This window comes from Megalopta genalis, chromosome 7 (genome assembly GCF_051020955.1).
Source record: "Megalopta genalis isolate 19385.01 chromosome 7, iyMegGena1_principal, whole genome shotgun sequence".
Lineage (NCBI taxonomy): Eukaryota > Metazoa > Arthropoda > Insecta > Hymenoptera > Halictidae > Megalopta > Megalopta genalis.
This window is the reverse complement of record NC_135019.1, coordinates 4,880,668-4,894,238: the sequence shown is the minus strand read 5'-3', so window position 1 is coordinate 4,894,238 and position 13,571 is coordinate 4,880,668. Positions and strand designations below refer to the sequence as shown.

The following is a 13,571-nucleotide window of genomic DNA, read 5'->3' as shown; positions in this document are numbered from 1 at the left end:
GAATTTACTGTATTGTTTAACGCGCGCGCCCGCGGCGAGCGCGGATCATGCAAATTGAAATGTTACCAGGCGTGCCACGGCGATCCGAACTCGTTGTTATCGTACGAATCGAAGAACGAATCGTTTCATGAATGTTTCTTCCAATAATTCGCCGTTGTATTTTTACCGGACCGGCGATGTATTTACAAGATTGTGGTATTGTTTCAGGAGATGAAAGTTAACTGGGCGACCTCTCCGGGAAACCAACCAAAACAAGACACTAGCAGTGAGTACCTTGTAATTTTTATAATTCTGCCGCTGTGTCGTTTGAAAATATTAACGACGCTCGACACGACGGCCGATTTTCTGAGCACTGTGTAAATACATATAAATTTCGAAACGACTGAACTCTCTTTCTCGTGAAAATACAGAACATTATGAAAGCGGCGTGCGATCGAAGAAGTCGCGATTATTACACGATGGTTATTATAAGCGCGAATCGAAAAATATTCCATCGTCGACGCGCGGCGAATTATTGTAGCAAGACATCGTTCTGAACCAGCGAATACAGTTCACAGTGAAAAAAAATATATATATATATATATATATACATTTTTTTGTAATAAAAGTTCAGCTTAGGTGCCCTCATGTAACACGATAGAATTTCTCATCTCTCTTCGATTAGAAACAGAGAGAATTGGTTCAGTCTTGAATGAACTTGAGCCGAAAGAAATTCTACGAACGATAAACGGGAAATTAATAGTACGCATTTTTAAGAAAAAAATGCATACATTCAACACATAATAAATCTTAGGTTACTTCGTCGTTTCACGAGCATCAAGATTCTACAAAATTTTCTACCAACATTCTGATGAAGAATAATGTGTTGTCATTCTACCGTGTCCGTCGTAAATCATCGGGGGTTTAAGACTCATTAGTACTTCTCGGAAGCACTTCTTGATCTACAAAAGTCAACAAATTTTTCATTAGACTCTAATCCCGGAGCTTCGGCTACCATCTTTGGGAATCTGTATCGTCTTTTAGCTGGATCAACGAGATATACTGTTCTATCTCGAGTGATCGAATATCATCTTATGTCTCAAAAAAAATACTCGAAACATCGATAACAGAATGGTAGAATTTTATTTCGACTTAACATACGTGAGTAGTAGATCCTATTACAAATCTTCGCAACCCTCTGACACGACATCATAGGGCAAAGGGTTCACAAAAATAACACCAGAACAATTGTAGGAGATATTTAATTTCCTTGTCTCAGGCGAAATAGTTTATAAAAAATGAGCCGGATCAATTGAAAGCTCAGGCTTTGGACTTTCGAACGAGCCTAAGCAGACTATCGTACGATTTTTCCCTTTGATGTTATGGCAGTTCAAATATATCAACGAATCAAGGATCCTTCGATTTTGCAGATCACTACATAAATTTCGAACAATTTCAGGCAAAAATGATGATCAATCGAAATTAATAATAATAACAATTCTAAGCAGACTATCGTACGATTTTTCCTCTCGAAGTTATGGCAGTTCAAATATATCAACGATTGAAGGATCCTTCGATTTTGCAGATCACTGCATAATCTTCGAACAATTTCAGGCAAAAATGATGATCAATCGAAATTAATAATAATAACAATTCTAAGCAGACTATCGTATGATTTTTCCTCTCGAAGTTATGGCAGTTCAAATATATCAACGATTGAAGGATCCTTCGATTTTGCAGATCACTGCATAATCTTCGAACAATTTCAGGCAAAAATGATGATCAATCGAAATTAATAATAATAATAATTCTAAGCAGACTATCGTATGATTTTTCCCCTCGAAGTTATGGCAGTTCAAATACATCAACGATTCAAGGATCCTTCGATTTTGCAGATCACTGCATAATTTTCGAACAATTTCAGGCAAAAATGATGATCAATCGAAATCAATAATAGTAATAACAATTCTTTTAATATACCATCAAAAAAGTAGATTACAAAATAGATTAGAAGTAACTTTATTTTCTTATCTAATACAGAATCTTCCAAATAAACTTTCGTTGACATAATAGTTGCACATGGGTGCACGTAGTTAAAATACATTTGAAATGCTACTTCCATATGCATCTCCTATTCCAAAACAAGTTTATTTTCCAAATTCTGCAGTAGATGAGAAGACACGAATATCAACAGTCTATTTACTATTACAAAAATCTATTTCCCCAAGTCGTTATACAGTAAATTCTCCCTAATTGACGCTCCCTAATTATGCACGAAAATGAACGATTTGGGAAGAGGGGATACGATTAATCGAGCCTCGCACCTCGTTCTTACAATCCTCGACGATAGATGACCACGAGGCTCGAATAATCGTACCTCCTCTCCCGAAATTGTCCACTTTCGAAGCTGACGGAAAATTCGGGAGAATTTCCTCGGAAATGTGACTTACGCCGATACGATTCAAAGCCACCGGAACGTCTCCCAGGGTATCAATCAACGACCGGCCGCTTAACATCGAAAGATCCGCGTGTCCCGCACGGTCCATCCCCGCGGAAAGCCGAAAGGGTGAACACGTGTAACCCGGCTCCATTATACATGCATAGTAGCGAGCGATGAGCGGGTGTGCGTGTTTGAAATTCAGTGAGGGGCAGCAGCAATATTTAACTCAGTCTGAAATTCCTCTTTTTATAGACTTGTAAAACCGTGAAAGGCACATGGGACCCGATCCTGGCCGACCCCACCCCCGTCCCGTCGCCTTCGCCCGTGTCGTCCTACGCTCTGTCTCCCTTTATCCCGCTTTCTGCCGCTTCCGAAGCGGTTAGAGACGGCGGTCCCTGTATCTCTCGTCGTTCTTCTCGCCGGCTTTTCCATTGCCGGACCCCTCCCGCGCCGTCCTCGAGCCCTCCGCCCTCGAGCCCGTCGCCCCTTCGTACCCGGCGCTCCCTCCCCCCCCACACACCCCCCCGATCCTTTTTCGAAGCCGTACGCTATACCTCCCCGCGGACAAATGCAAAACTAAAACGCGCACCTTTCCCCCATTCTCTGTGTAAATACGGCCCGGGAAACTACTGCACGGTCGTTGAACGGGGTAAGCACACTTTTTCCAAGCCCCGTACGCCCGCCCGCGGCACCCGCGCACCCTCTCCGCGATCGCATTCCCCGTCTACGAACAGCGGATACCTCTGTGCGGGCTGTGGCCGCAACTGAGACGGGGAATACCAAGGCGGCGAAGGCACACGGTTATTTTACTTTTCCTGGATGGGAATGCGAGGAATCTCTGGTATATATATATATATATATATGTATATGTATATGTATATGTATATGTATATGTATATATATATATATGTATATATGTATATATCGGCGGCACACCTGCGCATCCTGCAACTGCGACTATGGCCGCGCCATGCCGAGCCACCGAGTGCACATGTATATTACGCGAGTTTATTTCTGCCCGGCGTACCTCACCGCGCACACACTTTCGGAAAACCAAATCTCTGTAGTCTTGTAAGTTACGCCGCGCCGGAACATCTCCGTAGCGAGCTTGCGAGCCCGGCTTTCTGACTGCGCCGCAGTTTTCTTTGTTTCGAGAATCGCTCCGGGGCCCGTCCGATCTCGGCTCGCCGTTCCCCCCAAGCGTTGCTCGTCGCGCCAAACACGACGACCACTGAATGCGATCAGCGTCCGTTGCTTTGTAAGGACGAATTCGTTCGTTCGATCGAATTTATTTAGAGATTTTGTCCGGTTTTGTTAGAGTCTGTGATCGAAGCAGGGAATTTATTGTTAACGAGTATGGTAAATTCTCCCTAATTGACGCTCGGATTTTGCATAAAAATGGAAAATTTTGGAAGAGGAGATACGATTATTCGAGCTTTTCATAGTTACCGATTCTCAACGATTATAAAAACGAGCTGCAAGGCTCGACTAATCGTATCTCCTCTTTCCGAATTGTCCATTTTCGTGCGCAATCTAAGCGCGAATTAGGGAGAAAATACTGTCCAGTAATGTCTCTCTAATTGACGCGCAGATTGTGCTGAAACATGGACATTTTGGGAATAGGAGATACGATTATTCGAGCCCCGCGGCTCGTTTTCATAGTTACCGATTCTCAACAATTATAAAAACCACCTACGAGGCTCGAATAATCGTGTCTCCTCTTCCCAAATTTCCCATTTTTGTACGCAATCTGTGCGTCAATTACGGAGAATTTACTGTATTTATGGTTTGAATTATTTAACATGGGGAGGTGTCGTTTACATTGTAAATTCTAGGGGATGAAGGTGTAATGAACTGTAGGGAAATCGACCCCACCATTCTATGCTGGACATATCTGTCTAACTTCGTTTCTATGGGTTTTCTTTACTTTTATGGTATTCGTTATTTTGTTTTCGAGGGTGTGAATTAATGTCAACCCTTTCATAGACTCTGGGAACTAAGCTTCAACCCCCCCCCCCCGCACACACTTTTATTGCGCATTCGGACGCCAGGCTCAAATATTTCCACCGTTGAAATGTGCTGCCATCTGTATATAGGTCCCAGCACCCTTAATTCTGAGGGGTGAAAAATTATAAATAACAGGAAAGCGAATAACATTGCTTTGATATAGGACAAGCTCTGATATAGGATTACTATATGATAAAATTATGGTAAGTGAATGTCCCAATTCTTTTGAAAGTTTATATTGTGCCCATGAAAGGGTTGAAGCCTTAATCGGTTAATATTGTTAATAAATATTAATCAGAATTACTGAGTGCAAGTAAATTTAATCCTTTGCACGCGAAGCTATTTTAACCATAAATCTAGAATAATTTTTCTAGCTTATAGCCAGCATTTTCTGGCATATTTTTATGGCATTTTGTATGAGAAAGTGCATTTTATGCGTATGAAATTGCGTCTTGTGTTATATTAACTCTGTTAGTATAAAAATTATCTTAGAACGTGATGTAACAAATTTTTTAGTGATGCTTCGGAGTCACCACTCTAATTCAAAGGGTTAATATTGGAACATTCCAAACTGTATGAATTAATATAAAATAATTACATTAACGTATATTGACGATGTCTAACGTTAAGTGTTGTAAGCCATCCTTGGAAGATAAAACGGTGAAATTTATTTGTTAGTATTGCGCCGAAGTATGCGACAGAATACGACGAAATTTGCATAATAAAATTGTCCCTCGATGGTAGCGCGAAGATTTTTAGTGACGTTTAAACAGAGTTGAAAGGGAGGAAATTCTAGGGTCGTCTTTTGCGATGCATCGATGCACATGTATTTCTCTACGTTCTCCTCAAATACATATATGCACACGTATGAAAGGTAGAAATTATTTCGTAAAGTAAGTAACTTTAATATGGTAGAATTTTCGTGGCCAATATATCAACGTAGCATAATTACAAGTAACTTATTACTGCGCAACGGATTCTACGTAATTGCACGACGAAGGACAACGTCGAATTCACGTGAAAATGAAACGCTGCGTTCGAATAGTGCGAATCTACGAATAGTCTGTCGCTAGTGCGAGGGTGACGTATTCGACGAGGAAACGAGGGTGCTTCGACGCTGCGAAATTCATTTAGGAAAAAAAAGGTACGCGAACGTCCAATAAGACCCTGACAACGGTCTCTGTACTTCGAGGAAGCATCCGCCTTCCGAGGGTCAATATATGCAAAGGAATAGATTATTAAAGCAGAACTTACGAAGTCAAGAGTTTCGTAATAGGAAGTCTCTACCGAGGCACACTAAGGTATCTATCCCGACAGACTTGTTAACAAAGTTCAGCCAAGCCTATTCTATAAATGCGCTATCGAACGAAGCTATCCGACGAAAAGTAACGGACGAGCTGAGCGAACATCATTGCCAAAATTATTCAACTACAACATGCTTTCATTATCCATGAATGTAAATTGACGGAATCAAGTTGTCCTTCGTTCCCAAAGTGTGGAGGATAATTGATCTTCGAGACAATGATTGTGCCAATGTTGCATATTTTCACAATTTTACAATTTTTTATGATTTTACGATCTTAAGATTTTACGATTTTTCAATTTTACAGTTTCACAATTTTACAATTTTATAATTTCACAATTTCACAATTTCACAATTTCACAATTTTACAATTTTACAATTTCACAATTTCACAATTTTACAATTTTACAATTTCACAATTTCACAATTTTTCAATTTTTTCAATTTTTCAATTGTTCAATTTTTCAATTGTTCAATTTTTCAATTTTTCAATTTTTCAATTTTTCAATTTTTCAATTTTTCAATTTATATATATATAAATTATGTGTGTGTGTGTGTGTAACGTGAGAGATTCCGACTTCCTTTCCTGACTTATTTACACGTATTTATGACGCAGAATATTTTAATTCTGATTTGCGCATGCATCATGTTCAACTAGAAACCATTCTGCCTTACGAATTGAAGAAATTACGTGCAATTTTAATCCTTATTTATACGAACACAGAATCTCGAATCACAGAACTACATACACTTCGTGACAAAAGCATACAATGCATTAAAGTTAAGTGATTTTTATTTGTTCGACGTTGCAATCAAGGTTTCGTTTTTAAACGAACGTGCAAAACACCGTTATAAACATACACGAATTAAATAGCAATTAATAATAAAATATAATATTATATTATTATATTTATATTATTATTATATATTATATATTATATGCGTATAAAATAATTATATATTATTATATTATTACTATTATTAGTAATAATATAATTTCATTTGAAACAAAATAATTCATAAAAATTCTGTTTCTTGAAATAAAACTGTTTCGACTGGCAGAATTCAATTCTATTTCATTCGTGTACATTTATAACTGCGTTTTGTATATTTCTATAAAAACGAAAACTTGATCGTAACGTTAAACAATTAAAATCAATGATTTGATCGCAGAGTATACTTCCAGAAAAATCTTCAAACTCAACTGTATCTGAAACTCTCTCTCTTAACTTCGGCAAATGGTCTTCAACCATAGCAACCGTGCTCGCAAAATTACAATGAAGAAGCAGCATGTCGACGCAACCAGCGAAAAAATGATTGTTTCGCGACGCTAAAGCACCCCTTACAATGTTGGTCATGTGCTCGCCTGGTCCCATAAAGCTCAGCATCCCGCGTAGCCAAAGAATAGCCTGTCGCAGACGTTGCTGCCTTAAATTCGGTCCCCGGGAAATCTCAAAACGCTTCTGCATCCCCGATGTAACGGCCGCATAAAACCGCGGCACTTTTACGCAGAAGCATAAACCCTGTCGTTCAAAAATGACGCGAGAGCTTCTTACGGCTAATCGTTCGACTGCGAGCTACAGCTTCGAGCGTTACATGGCAGTCGTTACACCAGAAATCGAAGGATACTCCGCGGCAAAAATTTCGCACGATCCGCAGCATCGTATAGGGGCATTTTATGTCGAAATTGAGATTTATTTAAATTTCTTTCAATGAAATTGTATCCTCGCGTTTCATCGGCTGGTTAACATTTATCATAATTTCGGTTAATATTTATTAACCGATATTGTGATATTGTTAATATACTTAGTAAATATTGTTAACAAATATTAACCAAAATTGTGGTATTGTCGATAATTACAATATTTAATCAATATTGTTAGCGAATATTAATCAATATTTGATATTGTCAATAATTATAATTTTTAAGAAATATTGTTAGTATATATCACAATTACAATATTTAATAAATATTGTTAGTAAATATTAATCAAAATTGTTATATTGTCAATAATTACAATATTTCAGAAATATTGTTAATAAATATTACTGAAATTATAATATTTAATCAATATTATAATTGTCGACAATATCACAATTACAATATTTATTAAATATTATAATTATCGACGATATCACAATTACAATATTTATTAAATATTATAATTATCGACGATATCACAATTACAATATTTAATAAATATTATTAGTAAATATTAATCAAAATTGTGATATTGTCAATAATTACAATATTTAATAAATATTGTCAATAAATATTAATCAAAATTGTGATATCTTCGATAATCACAACATTCAATAAATATCGTTAATAAATATTAATCAAAACTGTGATAAGTATGAACCAACCAAAATTTCTCTGAAAACTTTTTGAGAAAGTTTGTTGAAAGAGGTTTTCGAAAATTCGAAACTAAAAAATTAACACAAAATGATCAAAAATTCGAGACGGTCCTCTTTGGTACCTGTTTTTTTATAAAATTATTTACTCGTTCTAAAGATTCGTCGACACCGAAATCAATGTATCCAAACCAGATCGTCGCGACAAATATTCCATCGTCGGCGCGTGACAGCGGAAACGCCTCGACGCCCAAGCGTTAAACTCCAAGATGAAATTTCAACAACGAATCGGTAAACTCGTCGGTGCCCGTGTGAATTGTTTCACGAGCCGCGCGTCTCGCCGATAATAATATTACAGGCGGCGCGAGGCCAGAGATCTTGCGCTGCGAATTTTCGACAGCGGAGCTGTCTGCCGTATAAAAAGATACGGACACACGAGTTTCCGATGGCGAAGGCGCCGCAGCTTTAGAACCGCGGACGTTTACGAGCGCTTATAATGCACGCTCGGGGAGCTCGGCGGGCGGCCGCGAATATCGCGCGGAGAGAGATAACGCATCGCGCGGAGAGTCGCGGGACAGCTCGCGGGCATAATGAGAGCAGATTTCGAAGGTGCGCGGGCGAATCTTTCGGATTCGCTTCTCTTTATTTTCTTTTTCTTTCCTTTTTTCTTTCTTTTTTTTCGTTGCGATGGGTCCGAACCTTGTCGCAGCGCGCGTCATAAAGCAGGCGGTTTATTTCCTCGGGATCCAACGATTTCAGAACGTGCACCGCTGTCCGCTCTAAGGATGACATGTTATAACTGCCCGCCCTCGCAAAACTTTTAACGCTAGAGTAAGCAGCGTCTGCGAATGCTAACAACGACTGTGTCTCGCAAATTATAGCGCCGGGAAATTGCTTGGGGAACGCGGTCCTGGAATTTCTTTCTGTCGCGCATTATTTCGGATTTTAACAGGTCGCTGGATTTTCGATGTCGGAATCGTTTGCCGCACACTCTCCTTACGGAGAGGCAACGCTGCTGTTCGTAAGCTGCATTATGCTGGTCTTCGATGCACGGATTTCTTTGATGCATCACGATGTTAACCGTTTGCGTACCAGATGGTTCTGAAAAAAAAAACAGGATCGAAAAGCGCCGAAGAGCGCAATAGCGCTCCTTCGATTATGTGTCGAAAAAAGCCGAAGAGCGCAATAGCGCTCCTTCGATTATGTGTCGAAAAAAGCCAAAGAGCGCAATAGCGCTCCTTCGATTGTGGTATTGTCGATAATTACAATATTTAATCAATATTGTTAGCGAATATTAATCAATATTTGATATTGTCAATAATTATAATATTTAAGAAATATTGTTAGTATATATCACAATTACAATATTTAAATTATTATGTCGAAAAAAGCCGAAGAGCGCAATAGCGCTCCTTCGATTATGTGTCGAAAAAAGCCGAAGAGCGCGATAGCGCTCCTTCGATTATGCGTCGAAAAAAGCCGTAAAACATAAAATAAAACGTTACGATTGAAAATATATATACTATTAATTTAGAATAGGTAACAACAAAATGCAAATTGGATTACTGGCAGCGATGCGACGCGCGACGTATACATGCGTCTGAAAGACTGGAGCACGTTTCGACAAATTTCGGGTGGGCCGTAAGTCGTCTGTTTCGGCCAAATGCCCTGGCTTTTCTCGACACATAATCTGAAGAGCGCAAAAGTGGCTCGTGGTACGCTAACGGTTAAGGAATACAGTGATGTCTCCCTTACTGACGCTCAGATTGTGCAGAAAAATGGACAATTTGGGAAGAGGAGATACGATTAATTTGAGTCTTGCGCTTTGTTTTTATAATTACAGATTCTCAACAACTATAAAAACGAGGCGCAAGATTCGAATAATCGTGTCTCTTCTTCCCAAATTGTGCATTTTTCTGCACAATCTGAGCGTCACGGTTAGGGAGACATTACTGTATTTGCTTTCTTAGATCTGTCCTTGTTCGCGCATAGATTTTATACCTTTTCTGTGTGCAATGTTATCTTTATTTAATTATTCCTTTATATTGGATTATGCTGGATTAAATTATATTATATTATATTAGGTTATTTATGCTTCTTGAAAGCAGACTGCGGATTTTTATGCAAAATGGAAAGAGTCTGCACTAATTACAAGATGCTGGAGCTATGGAGACTTCATTTCGTTCCATAATCGTTTCAATACAGTATAAATTGTCCCCCAATTTTCCTTCAGCTTGTAGACAAAAGTGAACAATTTGGGAAGTCGAAATACAATTAATTGAGCCTCGCGGCTCATTTTTATACTTTCCGATCGCCAACAATTATGAAAACGAGGTGTAATAATCGTATCTCCTCTTCCAAATTGTCCATTTCTGTTTACAAGCCGAAGAAAAATTAGGGAGAATTTACTGTAGCTTGAAACTGGATCAAGAGTATTATTAAATTCTTTGGATGTTATCACTGTTTTGTGTACTATCAATTGATTTTTGCTATAAATGCATAAAGTCGGCAGTCAACTAACTAACAAACTACTATGGAAGCTCATATCTCTTCAACTTCTCTCTTCGCATAACTTTCTTTTCATCTATTTGACTCACGTAACGCATGATACAATTTCGATCCCAAGCTTTCTGAACACCGTATACATCTAAAATTTCACTCTGTCCATCTGCGTCGTCTTCCTCCGAAAAATCTGCTCCAAGGAATGCTCCGTGCTTCTCAATAAAGAAGAATAATTGCGAGAATAACCGGATGACTTCGGGAACAGATCGAAGCACACCGTTGGCGTCGTTAATTGCAGCGTATTACAGTAATACCTCTCTAATTAACGCTCAGATTGTCCACAAAAGTGGACAATTTTGGAAGAAGAGATACGATTGTTCGAGTCTTTTGGCTAGTTTTTTATGGTCATCGATTCTCAACAACTAGAAAAACGAGCTCCAAGGCTCGAACAATCGTATCTCCTCTCCCCAAATTGTCCATTTTTGTGCGCAATCTAAGCGCGAGTTAGAAAGAAATTCGTGTACAGTAATGTCTCTTTAACTGACTCTCAGATTGTCCACAAGAGTAGACAATTTTGGAAGAAGATATACAATTAATTTGAGTCTTGCGCCTCGTTTTTATAATCACCGATTCTCAACAACTATAAAAACGAGGCGCAAGGCTCGAATAATCGTATCTCCTCTTCCCAAATTCTCAATTTTCGTGCACAATCTGAGCGTCAGTTCGAGTGAATTAACTATATTAAAAGACGGCACAGTGCTCTCTCCCCAATTTGCGCTCAGATTGCGTGCAAAAGTGAACAATTTGGGAAAAGGGGCTACGATTTTTCTGTACAAATCCGAGCGTCAGTTAGGGAGACATCACTGTGATTTCGCGTCACGACGAGTATACTCGTCATGCAAAAGTGGCGATTTGTCCTGCCAGTAAGTATTTCGTAACGCGACAACAAGGGAGGGTAACGATAAAACTGCTTCCTTATCAAATTCCGCGATACAAAAGCGGCGGGGTTCGCGACGATAGGCGAGGCCAACAAATCTGAAACCGTTCGACCAAATAGATTCCGTGTTACCGCGGTGCCGGTTCGGCTGCAGCGAGCATTACCCGACGATTCTGTTTACGTTCGCTATACACAGTTCGGTGCCGCAGCGTTAGAGAATCTGTGTTGGGTTTTCTTCGCGCGATCACCGGTCGAGGTGTGCCGCCCCGGAGAACGGAAAAGGGGGACGGCCCGACGGGTGAACAGCGGAAAGACAAAGACGGCGAACGTAAGCGGATTGGTAGGTCGTCGTGGTGTAGGGTCGGATTGAGCTCGGCTGGTAGACTGCGTAATCGCGCATCGTTTTTCCTGCATTATGAATCGCGCCGGGGGATAATCGTACCAGTATTTACGGGGCTTTTCGGCACAAAGGGGTTACACCGCGAGTCGCGCTCCCGTATTCCGTTTATCTCCGGCGAAGTGTTTACCGTTAGACCATAAGCCACACGCCTTCGCTGTTTATATGCATTACTGGGGCTGTTATCGTTATTAACAAAACAGGACCCCTGTCTTTCCCGCGTCTCTCATTTTCTCCACCGACAGCCTCCGTCCTCCCCCTCTTCGCCGTCGCGCTGCCCTAATCCATCCACTTGCGCTCGTGTTCGCACTCTTTTCTTCTTCGCGCGCGACCGTTTCGCGCCGCTTTTTCACCGTTCGCGCAACCATTCGCGCGTTCGAACGCGATTGGTTTCTCTGCTTCGCCGACCTCCCCCCCTCTCTCACTCCTACAACTCTCTTCCGCTCTTTGCAGCTTCCTCTCTTCTTCTTCTTCTCTCTCGCTCTCTCTCGCGCTCTCTCGCGCTCTCTCTCTCTCTCGTGCTCTTTCTCTCGCGCGCTCTTCCACTCTCGCGCTGTCTCTCGCGCTCTCACTCTCGCGCTCTCTCTCTCGCGCTCTCACTCTCGCGCTCTCTCTCCCGCGCTCTCACTCTCGCGCTCTCACTCTCGCGCTCTCTCACTCGCGCTCTCTTTCTCTCGCGCTCTCACTCTCGCGCTCTCTCACTCGCGCTCTCTCAATCGTGCTCTCTCAATCGCGCTCTCTCACTCGCGCTCTCTTCCACTCTCGCGCTCTTCCACTCTCGCGCTCTTACACTGTCTCTCTCCGTCCTCGTGTCCCCCCGTGCCCCGTTCTATCCGCCTCGGCCCGCGTCTTGGTCTTTTTGCTTCTTTCCCTCGACATCGCTCTTAAATTTAATGACTCGCGAGAGAGAGCAGGAAATTTCGCGAGTCGTGTTTCTTTATTAACGCGGCTACGTGGGAATAATGTAAACGTTTTGCGACACGAACCGACCACCCACCTGCTCGCCGCCGGTGCCGGCTCTTCCCGTGCCCGCGTATAAATATTTTTCTCTACTTCCTGTCATTAGTTCGCCCGTTTCTCCGCCGCTCTTTTTAACCGACCACGCCGGATTGCACCTCGCGGAATAGCTATTTATACGGCGCATTTCGCCCCCGCGCGTATAACAAGATAATTAGTCAAATTACGGGCGGTGCACGCTTTCCCCGACACATGCGACGTTCTTCAATTCTAATTCGTATTTTCGTGGGACGCGCGCGGCAGCGACCGTGCAACGCCGTTTTATGAATCCTTCGTTCCGGGATAAAGCGATCGATCGAATTAAACGTTCCTACGTTTCGGCGAGGGCTTTCGGAAGAAGTTTGTGGGAACATTCGAGGCGAAACGGATGCCGATATTATGCAAAGAAGTAATTTGGAAGCACAGTGAAAAGGAAATTGAAAAAACATCGATAAAAAGAAAATTTGATTTTCTTTTTATATAACCTTGACGTGTTATTTTTGTTGACTGATATTTACAGGGTGCCCTAAAAATGTCTCGCAATCCATATGTTGGGGTTCCTCAGGTTATTTCAAGCAACTTTTTCCTCAGCGAAAATGCAATCCGCGGCTTCGTTTGCGAGTTATTAACGAAAAACAGTGACCAATGAGAGGCG

At 41.0% G+C, this 13,571-nt stretch overlaps 1 protein-coding gene across 4 annotated transcripts in view; it reads left to right on the top strand.

Moving 5' to 3' along the window:
- Positions 1–13,571, top strand: part of LOC117229142 (nucleolysin TIAR) — a 1,163,347-nt gene that overhangs the window by 487,115 nt on the left and 662,661 nt on the right. For all 4 annotated transcript variants that reach the window (XM_076523711.1, XM_076523710.1, XM_033485364.2 and 1 more), the window contains one exon: positions 208–265. In XM_076523711.1, coding sequence (XP_076379826.1) covers positions 208–265 — 58 coding nt within the window. The remainder of the gene's footprint in view (positions 1–207; positions 266–13,571) is intronic.